The 16150-nt window shown below is 51.9% G+C and overlaps 1 protein-coding gene across 3 annotated transcripts; it reads left to right on the top strand.

The window, feature by feature from the left end:
- Nucleotides 1-319: 319 nt before the first annotated feature.
- PLA2G6 (phospholipase A2 group VI) lies at nucleotides 320-15642 on the top strand. 3 transcript variants are annotated; one of them, XM_071422849.1, is made up of 16 exons: nucleotides 320-710; nucleotides 1214-1429; nucleotides 2677-2857; nucleotides 4024-4211; nucleotides 5374-5470; nucleotides 6437-6619; nucleotides 6804-6912; nucleotides 7389-7661; nucleotides 9166-9256; nucleotides 10008-10171; nucleotides 10667-10817; nucleotides 10994-11130; nucleotides 11727-11881; nucleotides 12628-12795; nucleotides 13879-13952; nucleotides 14412-15642. In XM_071422849.1, the coding sequence occupies exons 1-16, from the start codon at nucleotides 502-504 to the stop codon at nucleotides 14551-14553; spliced, it is 2538 nt and encodes an 845-aa protein (XP_071278950.1). In that variant the 5' UTR covers nucleotides 320-501; the 3' UTR covers nucleotides 14554-15642. The 3 variants fall into 3 exon arrangements, with proteins under 3 accessions (XP_071278950.1, XP_071278951.1, XP_071278952.1); XM_071422850.1 differs by having other exon boundaries at nucleotides 322-710; nucleotides 7509-7661; XM_071422851.1 differs by lacking the exon at nucleotides 7389-7661 and having other exon boundaries at nucleotides 322-710.
- Nucleotides 15643-16150: the final 508 nt, after the last annotated feature.

The following is a 16150-nucleotide window of genomic DNA, read 5'->3' as shown; positions in this document are numbered from 1 at the left end:
CGCGCTGTCAACACGGCCGCGCTCCAAAAGCACTGGCTTGAACTTGAGTTCAGCGGTGGCGCAGGACCGATGACCGGCCGTGCCGGGAGCAGAACGCCCCACAGAAATAGGCCGCTACCGCTTTAAGAAGGGCGGCCCCACCCCTGTCGCCCCGCCCCTCACAAAGATGGCGCCTTCCCCCTTCCTCCCCCGGCAGGCGGCGGGCGCGGCTTTAATCCCGCCCCCATGGCCCTGCCCCGGAAGCGACGCCGCTGATTGGCCCGTCCCGGGGGGCGGTGCCGTCGATTGGCGGGCGGCGGGCGGCGCGCGGGGGGCGGTGCGCGGGGGGCGCTGGGGGCCCGTCGTGCTTTGCCCGGCGCCATCCCCGGATCCAGCCCGCTCCCGTTCCGGGCCCGGCTGTCACCCGGCCGCGCTCCGGGCCACGCTGTGCGTGCAAGGGCAGGGCCGGCGGAGCCAGTGGCTGCCTTTCCCTCGGGAGAAGCCGCCTAAGGCTCCGGGAAGATGCAGTTTTTTGGGCGGCTGCTGGACACCTTCAGCAGCGTCTCGCAGATCTTCTCCAACCCGTACCGCGTGAGGGAGGTGCCGGCCGCCGAGTACGCCGGTCACACCTGCCTGCGGGAGGAGGGCAGGGTGGCCCTCTACAAGAACAGCCTCTCTCGCTCCTGGGACTGCTTGCTGGTGAATCCGCAGAGCCCGCAGGTCGCGTTCCGGTGAGTGACAGACCTTTAGCCGTCCCTGCCGACATGGGAAAACAAAGACCCCAAACTGCTGATGTTGGGGCTGCTTCGAGGCCGTGGGGTGTTATGTTGAAGCAGCAGGTGGGCTGGGAGGGATGGAAGGCAGTGCGTGTGCTGGTGGAGGATTTGCCGCGAAACAGCTCGTGGAATCAGGACGAGGTCCAAACATCGCGACTACAGGCGGCCGTGGTATGGTTCAGGGTATCCATGTGTCCCTATGCATTTCTGCTGCTGGTTCCTGTTGGTGTTCAGCAACCACAGGATACTTCTGAGCAAAACCTAACATTGTTCAGGAACAGGGATGCTCTCTTCCAGTGAAGTAGTCTCCCTGCTTCCCTTGAAATAAGGATGACACTAGTTGGAGAAGTAGAGGAAAGTTCCCAGCACTGCCGTTTGGAAAAGAGCCGTTTCCCTCATACACGGGATTGGGGTTATTCCTTTAAGCAGGATGAACCCTATGCTTGCCTTTTCTCCAGGCTCTTCCAGCTGGACAATGAAGCAGACGCCCTGGTGTACTTTGAGCAATATGCCCGGCAGCTGCGCCCTTTCTACGAGAGCTCGTGCCAGCCCTTGTCCCTGGAGGAGCTGCAGCAGCTCAGCGACTGCATCCGCAGCTACCCCGGCTGGTCCCCGGCACACATCGCCGTGGAGTTCGGCCGCCGCGAGACCTTCCGGCACAACCACATCCTGAGGCAAGGAAGCGTGCTGTCTGCAGGGGGTCCCTGCTCAGAAGGAGCTTGGGAGGGCAGGCTGGGCTGTATTGGAGTGTCCCTTCTTTGCTGTGGAAGCTGGCTGGTGGGCTTCAGCCTGCTGCTGCAGGGCCTGCAGTGCTGGTGTTTGAAGTAAAGGATTGAGGTGTCCTGCTAGAGACATGGGTTAAGTTATTGCAACCCTTGTGGAGTAGGTTTTTGGAGGAGGTTTTGCTCACTTTGTAAGCACTGAGAGTGGAGGTATGGTAGGACTGTCTGGAAAGAGATTTTGGACACAAGGACTTGTTTTTTCATGGGGAAGTTCTGCTGTGATTTAACCCCAACCAGCAGGCGAGCCCCACGCAGCCACTCCTCATTCTTCCACAAGAGGAAGTGGGGAGAGAATTTAAAGGGCAAAAAGTAGAAAACCTGGGTTGAGATAAAGAAAGGGAAAGCAAAAGCCATGTACACAAGCAAAATAAAACAAGGAATTGAATCACTGCTTCCCATGGGCAAGCAGGTGTTCAGTCACCTCCAGGGCTCCATCACATATTGTGGTGACTTGGGAAGACAAACACCGTCACTCAAAATGTCCCCCCCCTTTCCTCCTTCTCCCCACGCTTTATATAATAAACATGGTGTCATATGGGCTGGAAAATCCCTTTGGTCACCTGTCTCAGCTGTGTTTCCTCCAGCCTCCTCTGGAAACCTCCAGTTTCCTTACCAGTGGATCAGTATGAAAAGCAGAAGAGGCCTTAGCTCTGTGTAAACCCTGCTTAGCCATAATAAAAACATCTCTGTATTGTCAACTTTGTGTTCAGCACAAATCCAAAACAAAGTTCCACACCAGCCTCTGTGAAGAAAGTTAACTCTACCCGAGCCAAAACCAGCACAGGTTTAGCGAGGATAGGGTAGACTGGTGAGGAGTTAGGGGACTGGAGGGCAAATAGCAGCACCATCACCAGGTTGCTGAGTGTAACCTGTCTCCTGCCTTCCTTTGGGCAGAGGGTGCTGATCCCATATGGAGGGCAGGACAAGAAGCAGCATATCAAGGAGAAAGTCCAGGGCAGGGCTGCTTGATGTCCCTTCCCTGTGCTTCTTCCCTGGCAAGAGGCTGGGCTTTCCTGAACCTCATGGTCACACCAGATGGGACAGATGGAGGGCACCTCTGTGTCAGCTCCTGGAGCAGCTGCCTGCCCTCCTCTTCCCCGTGGCCGTTCCCGGGCCTGACGCTGAGCCCTCTCTTGCAGCTGCGTGAACAGCACTGACAGCGAGGACGGCTGCACCCCGCTGCACCTGGCGTGCCGCAAGGGGGACGTGGAGTGCCTGCTGGAGCTGCTGGAATGCCACGCACGGGTGGACATCACCGACAAGAACGGGGAGACTGTTTTCCACTACGCTGTGCGAGGAAACAACCCCCAGATCATTGAGGTGGGAACGACTCCGAGTCTGAGAGAAAGTGGGACTAGAACGCGTCTTCTCTGTGCTGTGCTAGAGATGGGAAAACAGCTACACACAGGGGAGGAGAAAGTCAGCTCCCTCTGTTGAGTTATTGCTTGAGCCTGATTTCAGCCTCTTACATCCCCTCGTTACTGGTGCTGTTTCCCATATTCAGAGTGCAGATTCCACCCAGCACTCAAACAAGGACGTTAAGCAAGTTTCCTCAGAAAGTAATCCTTCGCTGCTATTTGCATCAGGCCTTCATCCTGCTTTCCCTCAGGCCTGTGGCTGTCTGTTCCCTCTCTCCTGTGAGCAGGGTGTTTGGTTTTGGGCAGAGTGTTCCTGTAGGGAAGTGTGTGCTGAGGCTGCCATGGGGGATTGTGTGCTGCCCACAGAGTGAAGGACAGTTTGGAGCTGCCCTGGGCTGTCCTGAGCTGCAGGACCTGCTGTTTGAACTGAGTGCCCTTGCATGGGGGACAGTGATCAGAGCCTTGAGGCAGAGACAGTCTGAAATTGTAGGTGTTCTTGATTGCTGAGAAATGCTGGGCAGAGCGACGGGGTTTGTAAGGCGTGGGTGGCCTTGAACGTGGTTCCTGAAGTCTGTCGGCTCCCCAAGACTTGGTGTGAGCCTGAGACTGACTCTTCCCCACGGCTGCAACGTTCACATTTGCCCAATACCTGTTGTGACAGCTCTCTGTCTGCCCACCCATCCGTGTTGGAGTTTCCTAATGCACAATGAGGTAGGATGAGGATCAGGGCTTGCCTGATGTGGAGGAGTGGGCAGTTAGGGACCTTGAATTAAAAAGATATCATCTTCTTTAGTTCTCTGGTGGCATCAACTTGGTTTGTTGTCTGATCTGTCTCATGTTTGCTTGTTTTCTGTATTGATTTCTTGCTAAATCAAAGAAACTGAATTCCCATTTCTCATGTGTGTACCAGGCTTGCAGGGTTTCCCCAGTGTGGCAATGAGGTACTTTTCTGCAACAAATCAGTCAGCACGTAACAGATCTGCAATTTACAGGGAGCAGGGATGGAGAGGACAGGCTGGAGCATTGTGAGGGGTCCCGTGCTCCAGAGTCTGTCCTCAGAGCGCAAGAAGAGACAGTGCTCTTCCATGTTGTCTGTCTACTTATTTATTTACTGTCTCCTCCTTCCAGCTCCTGGGCAGACCCCTAACTACTGGCTTGGACCACCTGAACCACGAAGGGCTGACAGCTCTGCACCTTGCATGCCAGCTGGGCAAGGAGGACATGGTTCGGTCCCTGCTGAAGTGCCGTGCCAGCTGCAGCGTCGTGGGCACGTTGGGCTACCCCATCCACACAGCTCTGAAGTTCTCCCACAAGGGGTATGTAGGGTCCCCTCCAGCCTGGGGACTTGTGTGCTTGCTCAGCACTGGCCAGGGCTGTGCTCAGTAGGACAAGTCTCGTGTGTAGTCACTGGCAAAAAAAAGGGAAGTGCTGGTGTGGAAAAGAAAGGCTTTCAGAATAAAACCTTTTTGTCCTGGAATTAGTACCTTGTTCAGTATCAGACATCAGGAGAAAGACAGATTTAAAAAGATATGTTTGTGAAATGCTTTTTTTCAGAATGAGCTGTAGGAAGATGATTGGCTGATGCTTAGATAGTATTAATTGCTGTACCTCTGTCTTTGAGTGCTCTGATCCTAATAAGCTCTCATTTCAAACCTTAGTTTTTCCTATCTCCTGTAGACCAGAGGTACTCTTGACTCTTAATAACACACTCTGAAAGGGAATCCAATGAAGCACAATATTTACTCCCTGTTTTCTTCAGAGAAATTCAATTCCACTTGTATATGCTTTATAACACTTAATGTTCAAAGAGTGTCCAGGCTCTACAAACAGGGCTTTCAAGACAACACTACCTGCTGACAGCTGATTTTTAAGCATTTTGAAAAGTACTTCCCAACATTAGACCCACATTCACAAGCCCAGAATGGGGATAGGTCACGGAGGTTGCACTGGGGCTCTATCTCTTGTACAGGTTTTTTTGGTGGTAGTGGAGAAGATAACCAAATTTCATGAGCACACCTACCCTGTTTTCTAGGCACCAGATATTGGTCTCTTCACAACAGGTGTGATTTTTCACTCATAGGGAAGTACACAGAATCTTAATTTCAGCAAGTATTTAACTATTATAGTTTTATCCCCATGTTTCCATGGAAAGAGAGGAGAAGAATTTTGCTTCTCAGGTTTGGAGAGTTTCCAGAAATTACATATTCCTGAATTAGAGAAGCACCGCTCCACAATTTGTAATTGGAGAGATTCTCCTGCTCCCAACACCGCTTGGCTTGTATGCTTCCTGTTGTGCCCACACTTTCTGTGAAGAGCAAAACAAAAGTGCAGCTGAGGAACTCGCAGGTGTTGCAGAGATGCTGCTGCTGCTGCAGGGTTTCCTGGTTTTCCTCTGGGCAGAAGGCAGGCGGTGATGTGAGTGGAGGTCTTGAGTCAAGACAGCAGCCACCCATCCTGTCATCTCACTGTGTTTCCCAGGTGTGCCCAGGCCATTCTCGAGGCAGATGCCAGCCAGGTTTGCTCCAAGGACCCGCGCTATGATGCCACTCCACTGCACTGGGCAAAGAAGGCAGAGGTAAGTAGAGCCAATCCATGGAGAAGGCCTGTGCTGCTACCCAGCACCCAGTTAATTCCTTCTGTGGCTAACTTGTCTGAGGGCATGTGCAGAGCCCTGGGAGTGTCAGAGCCCAGCCAGCAGCCCAGTGTTTGATTCTCTTCGCACTGTGCCAGTTGGTGCTGTTTGCCACAGGGAACAAAGCAGTGGAGCCTTGCAGTGAAATAAATTGGTGGGCTCATTCCTAGTATTTCATCCATGGCTGTGAAGCTGCCAGCTTGTCCCTTTTCCCTTTTGTTGAAGAAATTGCAGCACTGTCCCTAAAGCATAGTTGCCCCTGGAGGGAGCTCTCTTCTCATTACCTGCCGGTTTCCTGGGAGCAAACAGATTGCTGCTTCAGAAACTGCAGGGGAAGTGTGAGGTAGGCACAGAGTGGTGGTGAGTGGAGGAAAGACCATCTCCTGCCAGAGCTGGGCAGGATGGTGATATGCCATGCTGGAGCACCTGAATGATGCTTGTTGCTGGCAGAGGGCATTGCTATAGGAGGGCTCTTTTCCCTCCTGCAATAACCCATTCCTCTCAGAAATGTCCCGTGGAGTTTCAGAGCAGACTTGAATTTGCTTGGCTTATAAAGAGAAGCTCAGAAGGCAGAATTTTTATTTCAGTCTGCAAGGATCCTGGCCTGAGTAGGAACTTTTTTTTTTTCCATTGATCTCAGCCATTCATTATGGTTGTGTATCAGTCCCAAAGGATCCAGAAGCTGCAGCCAGATTGTGCAGCCACCATCTAGTTCTGTGGTAGAAGACAGAGAAACCCCAGTGCTTGGAACAATTCAGCTGGCATCTGCCAGTCACCTGTATCCAGGCTAAGGCTCCCTCCTGTTCCCCTGCTTTGTTTGCCATGAGGCCTGGATGGTTGGAGTGCCCAGCCGGTTGTGCTCACGGCTGCTTTATCTGTTCCTGCCGCGGTCCGTGCGCGCGGGGGCAGCTGACGCGGCTGCTGCTGGAGTACGGCGCGGAGGTGAACGCCAGCAGCGGCACGGCCGACATGGCACTGCACATCGCCGTGCAGAGGGGCCGCCTGGACTGCGCCATGGTGCTCCTGACCCACGGCGCCCACACCAACGCCCGCGGCCGCGACGGCAACACGCCGCTGCACCTGGCCATGAAGGTGAGCTCCTGCAGGGGCTGCTGGGGAGGAGAGACGGTTCTCTGGAAGGGTTGAGACAGCGACAGAGTCCTTTGAAATTCTGGCTGTTTGTGTGGTGTTCCCTTGTGGGTGCTTTGGCTAATGAAAAGGGGAGGGAAGGAATGAGAAATCATCTAGCGGCTCTGAGCTTTCCCTTGTCCCCTAGCATGACCACCTGGATATGATCAAAGCGATCATTGTCTTTGGAGGAGATGTTGAGATTCCCAATGATTTTGGAGAGACACCAGGACTGTTGGCAGCCAGGAGCAGCAAAGGTGAGGGAGCACGTCAGCAGCCTTACAGGGTGAGCCCAGCATCCTGTCTCCCCTTGGTGGCCAAAACAGTGTCTTGGGGAGAGCTGAAAACGTGCCATGCATGGGTGATGCTTCTCCAACATGCTTTCCCAGCTTCTAGTTGCTCACATAGTAGGTACCTACTTTGCTAGCAGTACAGGCTTTGTATTAATAGCCCTTGATGAATTTCTCTTCTGTGGCACAGAGATGCAAGAAGAAAAGCTGGCATGCACTCCCCCCTTTCGGGCCACCATGTCAGGCACTGCAGGCTCACAACGGGATGACATAGCACTGCTGAACTGCCCAGGGACAGGCAGACATGGGCAGGTCTTCAGGGCCAAAGAAGTGTGTGGCACATACCCTTGAAGCTGCACAGCAGTGGATACTCCTGCTGTGCACAAGTCCTGCTGCCTGGCCTTTAGGGAGAGATACCTGGGATGTGTTTTGCCCTTCCCCAGGTCATCCCAGAGGCTTTGTGAGGGTCAGGCCTGCTGTGAATTCAGCAGAGCACGTTCCCCCCTGGTGTGCACATGCACTGATTCTGTTTCTGATCTGTAACTCCCCCTTGGTCACCGAAGGTGCGAACCGGAAAGTGCTCTTAGACCTGCTGCAAACTGTAGGGACTGAACGCTGCCACCCACCACCCAACCCTGACTCCCCAGGCCTGGCACCATCTGCTGCCTCCTTCCTGGAAGGCCAACCTTCCCCGCGGAGCAACCTCAACAGCTTAGGTAAAGCCTTCCCTGGCCCTCTCTCGCTCTTCTCCCTTCTTGCTTCACAGTGCTGTCTCAGACCTCTTCTTCAGATGGGCCGTGCTCTGGGAACTGTCAAAGCTCTCACTGCCTGCTGACTCTGTGGTGACTGTCCTCATCCACCTGTTCCAGGATCCCATCTCTTTTCTCTGCTTTTCCTCTCTGTGTATTCTGAACTCTTGTACTCAAAACATTTGTTTTATAGAGCTGACACAATGTAGCTCTGTAAAAAGAAAGACTGATTCCCTCACATGTCTGGAAGAGGGGGCACTTAGCCTGCAGGTACTTTGTCCACTGGGTCATGTGTAGAAGAGAAGGTGCTGGTCTGCCTTGAGGACCTCCAAGTGTTGTGTTGGGCACAAGGAGATTTAGAACTGTCACTTATTCAGATCCTGGAGACCAGCACCTGGGAGAGGGAAAGGTTGAAGCCCGAGGATAAGCAACCTTGATCATGGGGTTTGTTATGCATAGGAAAAGCCTAGTGTGGGACATTTGGTTGTATTGAACCTTGTGGTCTATGCTGCCCAGAATAAGGACGTAGGTCTATTCTAAGTGGTGGGCTTTCTGCCTTCAGGGAGCTCCAGAGCTCAGGAGGAGGCAACAAGAGGGGTTGTGGACTAGGCAGCAGGGGAGTTGACTTGGAGGGTCATGAGAAGAGTATGAAAGTGGGTAACATCTGCTTGTGGACCACTTCCCATCTCAGGTTGGAGGTTTTCTTTGTAAAGGCTCTCCTATGGGGGCAGAGAACAAGCCTGGAATGTGTCTGTGTCACTACAAATCTCAGTGGCTGTTGACACCAGGACTTTCTTCTCACCACAGCCCAGTGAAAGCAACCCATACCCAGTTCCAGCTCTGATGCAGTGACAGAGCAAAACCCTTTTTTATTGTGGACTCTGCCCTTGAAGAACCTCCTCACCACAATTCATTGTCGTCCACAGCCTCCTTCTGGCATGGGTGCTGGCAGGAGTTTGTAACTTCTCTTCCCCCTTCTTTCTTCTTCTGGTTTCACAGGCTGGCTTCTCACCTAGCTTGGATTGGTGCCCCACACCCAGGGTGGCCTGGGTGAACGTCAGCTGAGGGGTAATGACAAGTCACCCTGTCCCCACAGCTCTCCTGCCTAGGTTACTTTGAGGAGTAGATTTAGGTTTTATCCTAACAGCTTGCAGTAAACTGCGTAGTGGGCACGCTGCTGGGCTCTGCCTTCTCTCATCCACTGTGCACATCATCTGCTTCTCCAAATCCTGTCTTTTCCAGTGCATCTACAGCTGCCTGCTCCAAAGGGTGGTGTTGCTGTCCTTTGGTGTGGAGTTAAATTTGGGGGGTACCTGTTGGCTGTGGGTAAGATGGCTTGTGTCTCCTGCAGGGACCTTTATTTGATGGGGAAGGGAGTTGGATATTCTCTTTTTGTTTATGGTGGAAATCAGTTGCCACATTGGCGATCTCTAATTTATTTTTTCCCATTTGCATGTTCATGGCCCTCTAGGGTACAAGGACCTTCTGTATATTTCCACAACGCTTGGACAGTTGCTGAAGGCACCAGATGTTGTGGACATGCCCAGTGAGGCTAGAAGAAAGTAAGTGAGGAACAGCTTCTGTCCAGGCTCCTGTGCAACTTGAAGGTGAAATCTGTGTGTGAATTCTCCCCTCCCACACCTTATGGGGATGGCATCCTCAGAGCTGACATTATTTCATGTCCATCAACATTGCAGTTTTTCCAGCATCTTTTGAGAAATCTCTTGTTTCCATAAATAACCCCTGCCTGTCCTGCCTGGAGCTGCAGTGGAGCCTGAGCTCAGGAAGTGAAACCCTGCTTTGTCCCTTCCCTGTGCTACTGGGCACCCAACACTGTTTTGGCTTTGTGTTTTGCCCATCTCTGCACACTGCCCTGATGTTCACTCAGCTCCTCTGCACTGTCTCGGCAGTGCCTGCACCTCACCTTGTGCGGAGTGGAGAAGGAGTTGGCACTGAAGTGCTGCTGGCAGGATTTCGGTCTGTCTGCTTTTTTTATTCATGACCCAATACCCATTACTGTGTAGTAAAGGACTTGGGTGTGGTTTTGGCTGGTCACTCTTTCTGGTGTAAAGGTTCAAGGTGGCTATGCAAGAGCAAAGGATGTTGCACCAGCTCTGACAAGGCTTATTGGATGTGTCTTATTTGCACCTGAGAAGGCACTGCTGGATTTATTTATTCACCAGTTACACTGTCTGCAGCAATCTAATTGCTGGCATAGCTTCCTGTCCCCAGGGCCATGTTCCCACAGAGTGTTGTTCTGTGATTCATAATCTATCCCACAGCTCCCAGTCATCTGTGTCTGTCTCTCTGCAGTCAGGACCGGCTCCTGTGCTTGGATGGAGGAGGCATCCGTGGCCTTGTGCTCATCCAGCTTCTCCTGGCTATTGAAAAGGCTGCAGGCCGTCCCATTCGTGAGATCTTTGACTGGATTGCGGGGACCAGCACTGGAGGGATCTTGGCCTTGGCTATTGTACATGGTGAGGACATAATGGATCTCTTCTCACTCTGGTCTGAGTGTTCCTCCTGGGGGAGCAGATGTGTGGTGGGAGCTGCCTCTCTGAGTCCTGCCAAAGGAGGGAAGGGATGTTCCTTAATGAAGGAAAGCCTCGACCTGGCTTTGCGCTTGCTTCTCATGTCAGCTGGCTTTGAGCAACTTTCTGGATTTTGGGGAGTGCATGGTGGCAGAGTTTAATGTTCTGTATTTCCTGTGCTCTTCACAGAGGCCTTAGGGCAAGGTGTTTGATACATTCTGGTAACGGGAAGCTGCTCCGAGCTTGCTCTTCCTCTCTAATCCTTCCCAGTCATGCTGCTAAGAACCAAGGAGATGACAGGCAGCTTGGGAAGGGAATTGGATTGGGAGTGATGCCTCCCAACTCCCACTTGTCCTGGGAAAGCCTTGCTCTGATGTGCTGTTTGTTCTGCCTGCCTTTCCTCCCACTGCCTGCTCCTGCCAACACTGTTGCCCATCTCAGGGAAGTCCATGGACTACATGCGCTGCCTGTACTTCCGCATGAAGGACATGGTGTTCCGGGGCTCTCGGCCCTACGAGTCCGAGCCCCTGGATGAGTTCTTGAAGAAGGAATTTGGGGAGAACACCAAAATGACAGATGTCCGAAAACCCAAGTAAGTCCTGCCTCGGGCTGTGCTGGTTGATGCTGTCTCACACGTGCTGTAGATCTGTGTCAGCAGAGACGCTCAGCCTTAGAACAGATCTGGAGGAGTGTGACGTGCAGACTATTGAAACCATAAGTATTTTTTTTTTCCATTTTACTCTCATTCTCTCATTTCTGCTTCTCCAGGGTTATGGTGACAGGGACATTGTGTGACCGACAGCCAGCTGAGCTCCACCTTTTCCGGAATTACCCTGTACCAGAGACAAAACGCTCCACTGAATACAAGACAAGTGCATCTTTCCAGCCACTCACTCAGCCAGAAGGTAAATGATGGTACACACAAGTCCAACTGGTTAGGTTTCATCCCTCAGATTTCATGCTGTTCCTCCCTGAAAATCAGCAATGTCTCATCCGTGGTCTTGGCTTGTAAATAGGTCCTAGTGATGGTTCCCATTTTTCTCTCTCCTCCTCCCTTGGCTTCTCCTGAACCTCACTAGCCAGGCCCTGTTCCCAGTACATGAGGGAAGGGGTCTGCTAGAGGAGTCCTGCATACAATCAGCATCTTTCCCTGGGCTCCTACAGAAAAACATGGAAAAGCCATGTAACTGAAGCATGCAGCCCCCTCCAGCTTGCTGCCTGGTCTGGCAGACATACCTGGTTCACTATCAAAATAGCAGCAAGAAAATGGATAGAGTGAATTTTACCCAGGATATGTAGGAAGTGGTGAGAACATCTTTTAAAGTCCCTCGGAGTCATCCTATGCATCCAAGCACCCTGCTGTTGGTAGAAAGAGGCACAACCATGTTGGGCAGGGTTTCCTGGGATTGCAAGCCATCCTGATTTGTGTTGATGGAGCTGGGGAGCTTTTTGTGCACAGCAGAGTTGCTGCAGGAGGCCTTTTGCTCTCTGTCCCTCACAGAGCAGCTCGTGTGGCGCGCTGCCCGCTGCAGCGGTGCAGCTCCCACTTATTTCCGGCCCATTGGCCGTTTCCTGGATGGAGGGCTGCTGGCCAACAACCCCACCCTTGATGCCATGGCAGAGATCCACGAGTACAACAAGACACTGACCAAAAAGGTGAGGGAAATCCTAGCCTTGACTGGTAACTGGAGGGTTTAGGCCCCACTGAGCCTCTCTTGAAGAAGAAGCGGGTGTGAGAGTGGATGCATCTTAGTGGAGAAATAAGTTAGTAGTGCAGCACCCTAAAAGGGAGTGTATGGAGGGGGATATGTGCTGGGAATAGTGTCTGGGAGGTGAGATACCTCTCCCAAAAAGGGTGTGAGATGGGGAGACAGTGTCATCAGCCTCTCCTTGCTTCTTTGAACCAGAATGATTGAGCTGATGGTTGTATGTGGCCCTTGACATGGCTCTGCAGGGCCTTTTTCTGCCCAAAAATAAATGGAGAAGACAAGGGTATGGTACTCTGCAAGGCTGAAGAGTGAATGCCTTGTGTGGTGTGGCAAGTTCTTCAAAAAGTTGAATAACCAGTGGCAGCTATTGCTCCCTATAGCTGAAAGGGGAAATGTATTCCCAAAGTGACTGAAGAGTTGGACTGCTTCATGGTCATCTGGTCCTAGGACTCATCTCCAGGGTGGTTCCATGGGTTTGGGTGTGGTCAGGGGAGAAGGGACAGAGCAGTGCAACTGCTGAAGTCCTGTGGGTTACAGCTGTCTCACCAGGCCATACTTTGGGGGAGGATGGGGGAAGAAAAGGCAGCTGAGTCTTTTGCCTTGGCTTTCAGAGCTTCCCCAGGAAGCTGCTGTGAGAGAGATGCTTCACTTTCATTGTTGGTCATTGCAAAGAGCTCTTTTGTTTGTCCTCAGGGTCGGAAGCAGGAAGTGAGGAAATTGGGGTTGGTGGTGTCCCTGGGAACAGGGAAGCCTCCGCAGGTCGCAGTGAGCTCTGTGGATGTTTTCCGCCCCTCAAACCCTTGGGAATTGGCGAAGACCGTCTTTGGGGCCAGGGAGCTTGGCAAGATGGTGGTGGATTGTGTGAGTACTGGGAGGAGGGGATGGCAACAGACCCCTGGGACTGCTTGCAGGGAGGGAGAAAAGGTTTCCAGTTTGCAGCTTCCCCCTTTTGTAAATTCTGCTCTGACTGTGGATGTAGTGGGTAACTTCAAAATTGCAGGAGCACTGCAGGCCTGAAGACCTGTCTGATTCTTTGGGGTTCTGAGTGCCCCAAAGGGACACTCATCCCCAAGGGATATTCTTGCAGCTGAAAGCAGCTAAGGACAGGATGGTGGTCAGTGACTCTTAGGAACATTTGCAGGTGTGAGTTTGTGAAACTCGGTATCTTTCCAGGAAGAATTGTTTATCATCTGAGCAACGTGGGGGGAAAAAATTGATCATCCCTCAGAAAACAGCAATTCATTTTTCTTTAGAAAAGCTTTGTTTTTCCTTCTGAGGAAATTAGTAAATAGTAGAGAAGTGAGAGAGTCATTAATTAAAAACAATAGTTGAGAGTTGTTTTTAGGAGTGTGTAGTTGGCATATGCACTTGTATGCTTCAGGAAGATGATCATTACATGTTGTTCATGAAAACACTCTAAATGGATGAAAGCCAGAAAGATCAGAACTGAAGTTCTGACTGTGATTTTAATGTTGTTGCTTTATCTCCTTTTTAGCTTCCTGAAGTGAGAAAATACCCCGAGTCCTTTTGCTTCTCCTGTCTTTATCTCAGGGCACCCAGGGAAGCTGTCCCAGGATAGCCCAGTAGGCCTGAAGTAATCACAGGCTCTGCTGTACAGGGCTTGGACAGAATGGATACAGATGAAATCCCAAAGAGGCTGTCATTCTGATCATCCTGGGAGTTTCCATGAGGCACTCCACTCTGTGCTGTGATGTATGAAGGGTCTGTAGGGTGCAATTCTTGTGTCCCAAGGATCAGGAGAGCTGCCCTTATGATAAAAGTAAAGAAAAAGAAGAGCCACCCAGCTCTTGGTGGCGAGCAGTGCCATCCAGGATGCCCTTGCTCTTGGTTTTTATTTTCCCTCTGGGGCTTGGTGCCAGGGAAGCCTGTGGTGGGCAGGGGAAGAGCAGGCAGGCTGTAAGTGAGTGCCTGTTTCTCCTGCAGTGCACTGACGCAGACGGCCCAGCTGTGGATCGTGCCAGGGCCTGGTGTGAGATGACGGATGTCCCCTATTTCCGGTAGGAGCTTCCTTTCCTCTCTCTTGCACAGCCCTATTTTTATCCTCTCACTTCAGACCTGGCTGTGCCGTGCGTCATCCCAAATGGCATCCCCTCCAGAGGCACGCCTGCCCAGACCTGCCCCTGCACACGCCTCAGTGACAGGATGGAGCCTGCCTGGCCTGGTTGAGGGAGCTTTGGGAGGTGTTGTCTTGCACGGCCCTTTGGGATGTGCATCCTGCCCCCTTCCACCCTGCACAGCCTGTTTTAGACTTGTCCCTGGTGTGCTGCAGCTGCTTCACTGTGGCTCAGCCTTGAGTGTGGCTGGCCTTGAAGGAGGGGGAAGGTCTCTGCTCTGCAAGCCTGACAGACCAAGGGTCTGGCAGTGGGAGCTGCCTGGTGGGAGTGTCCTGCTTGGCAGGCTGGTGCTGGTCACCTCTGTGTCTGTGCCCAGCTGCTGATGCTGTCTCCTGCCCGCAGGCTCAGCCCTCAGCTGCACACGGAGGTGATGCTGGACGAGGTGAACGACACCGTGCTGGTGAACGCTCTGTGGGACACCCAGCTCTACATCTACCAGCAGCGGGAGCAGTTCGAGCAGCTGGTGCAGCATCTCTGCCTATGACTGACCTGGGGCTCCCACTCTGCATTCTGATGGCAAGGAGCAGCAAGGAGACACTGACATCATTCAGATTTGCCCTTGAGCCAAGGTGTTGAGGTGATGGACAGACTTGTGATAATTGAGAGGAATTAATATGGAATAGACACCAGTGCACATACACATGTATTCCCAGACACAGAATGTATGATAGCTGTGAAATGCTGACAGTTATCTTTGTGCTGTAACCCCATCTCTGCTGCTGTGCTTGGTTCTGCTGCCCTGCTCTCTGACCCAGAATCCAGAGCCCTCACCTACTTGTCTTGAGCTGTAGCAGCTGGAATGTCTCCTGTCTGTGCAGTACCTCCGCTGACAAAGCACCGTGCACCTTCCTACGTCACAGAACGGGCCTAGGCCTGATAAAGTTTCAGGGATTGCTTGGCCCACTGGGCCCAAGGTATTTCGGAGTGTATAGTTTGGGGAAAAAGGATTGTTTTCTCTCAACACACCCAGTTTGAAGGGGAGCAGAAATGCTGCAACTTTTTGCAGTGGATATAATGCAGAAAGTTGCAACTGGCCTTGGAGAAGTCTTTCCTGAGACAGTTGTCTTCTGCAACAGCTTCTCCTGTTCCTTCTGAGATGGGCTGGCAACACTGCCTGGAGAGGGAGCAGCCTCCCCCACCCAGGACTTTATTGTGCCACTGATTTGCTGTGTTAACACTTTTCTCAGGGGCTGAGATGTGAAAGCCTGTCTTTACAGCAAGCTCAGAGGAAGGGACAAGAACCTTGGCTTTGTAGAAAGATCATTTCTCCTTATTCTTAACATGAAACTGAAATGCTCTGAGATCAGTTCCCACCAAAGAAGCCAACCCTGGGACAATTTGCATTTACTGTTTTATTACGACTGGAAATTCTACTGTGATTGCTACACCAGTCGTTGTTCCTGCAGTAATTTTTGCATATTTATAAATAATTTATGTATCTGTTTGGAGGTGTTTTGAGGAGTAACCTGAAAAACTGAATTTTTAATGGTTTTCTTTTGAGTGAATGGACTGCTGCTGCCTGTTTCTGTGAGACACTAACATGTCCTAAAATAGAGATTTGCATTTGGTTCCAGTGTCGTGCAGTCCATGGTGGTCTTGTCTTTCTCTCCATCCTAGGAATTCTCAGAGGGGTTCTAGGCCTGCAGACTCTGAATTTCTTACAGGTAGAAAATCAGAGAAAGGGCTCTTGAGACACAGGGTTTATACCCTTTGTATGGGCTGAAGAGTTGAATGAGCTGTCCCTGCAGCATGTGGGTGGTATGAGTGGCTGATTACCCCACAGCAGTTGCAACCAGAGTGGAGAGGCTTTGGACCAGCTGCAATATGAGGATCCTCTTGGAGCTGTCCAGGCTTAAAAAAATAGAACAGTAGGTTTTGCTTGATCCATCTCTTCCCAGGCACGTGCCCAGAAGAAATCATGATGGCAGTGCTGGTCCCAGCTCACCGGAGGTGAAACCTGGGGAAGGGTTCAGACAGAAGCCTGTTCCTGCTGTTAAGAGAGTTTCCCTGAGAGTGGAAGTGGGAGGGAGGCTAAGAGCCAGAGGGCTGAAGCCTGGGGTGGGGGAATATGGGCAGGGGAG

Source organism: Agelaius tricolor, unplaced genomic scaffold, assembly GCF_023055355.1.
Source record: "Agelaius tricolor isolate 1412-34295 unplaced genomic scaffold, bAgeTri1.0.p SCAF_3, whole genome shotgun sequence".
Taxonomy (NCBI): Eukaryota; Metazoa; Chordata; class Aves; order Passeriformes; family Icteridae; genus Agelaius; species Agelaius tricolor.
This window is presented reverse-complemented; position numbering and strand designations above follow the sequence as displayed.

What these genes read in the sequence shown, in the direction of transcription:
- PLA2G6 (XM_071422849.1), top strand. Translation starts at nt 502, where the DNA reads ATGCAGTTTTTTGGGCGGCTGCTGGACACCTTCAGCAGCGTCTCGCAG. An exon ending in GGCAGCCAGGAGCAGCAAAG is followed by an intron (nt 6,913 to 7,388) that starts GTGAGGGAGCAC and finishes GCCCTTCCCCAG; the next exon opens with GTCATCCCAGAGGCTTTGTG. An exon ending in GCAAGATGGTGGTGGATTGT is followed by an intron (nt 12,796 to 13,878) that starts GTGAGTACTGGG and finishes TTTCTCCTGCAG; the next exon opens with TGCACTGACGCAGACGGCCC.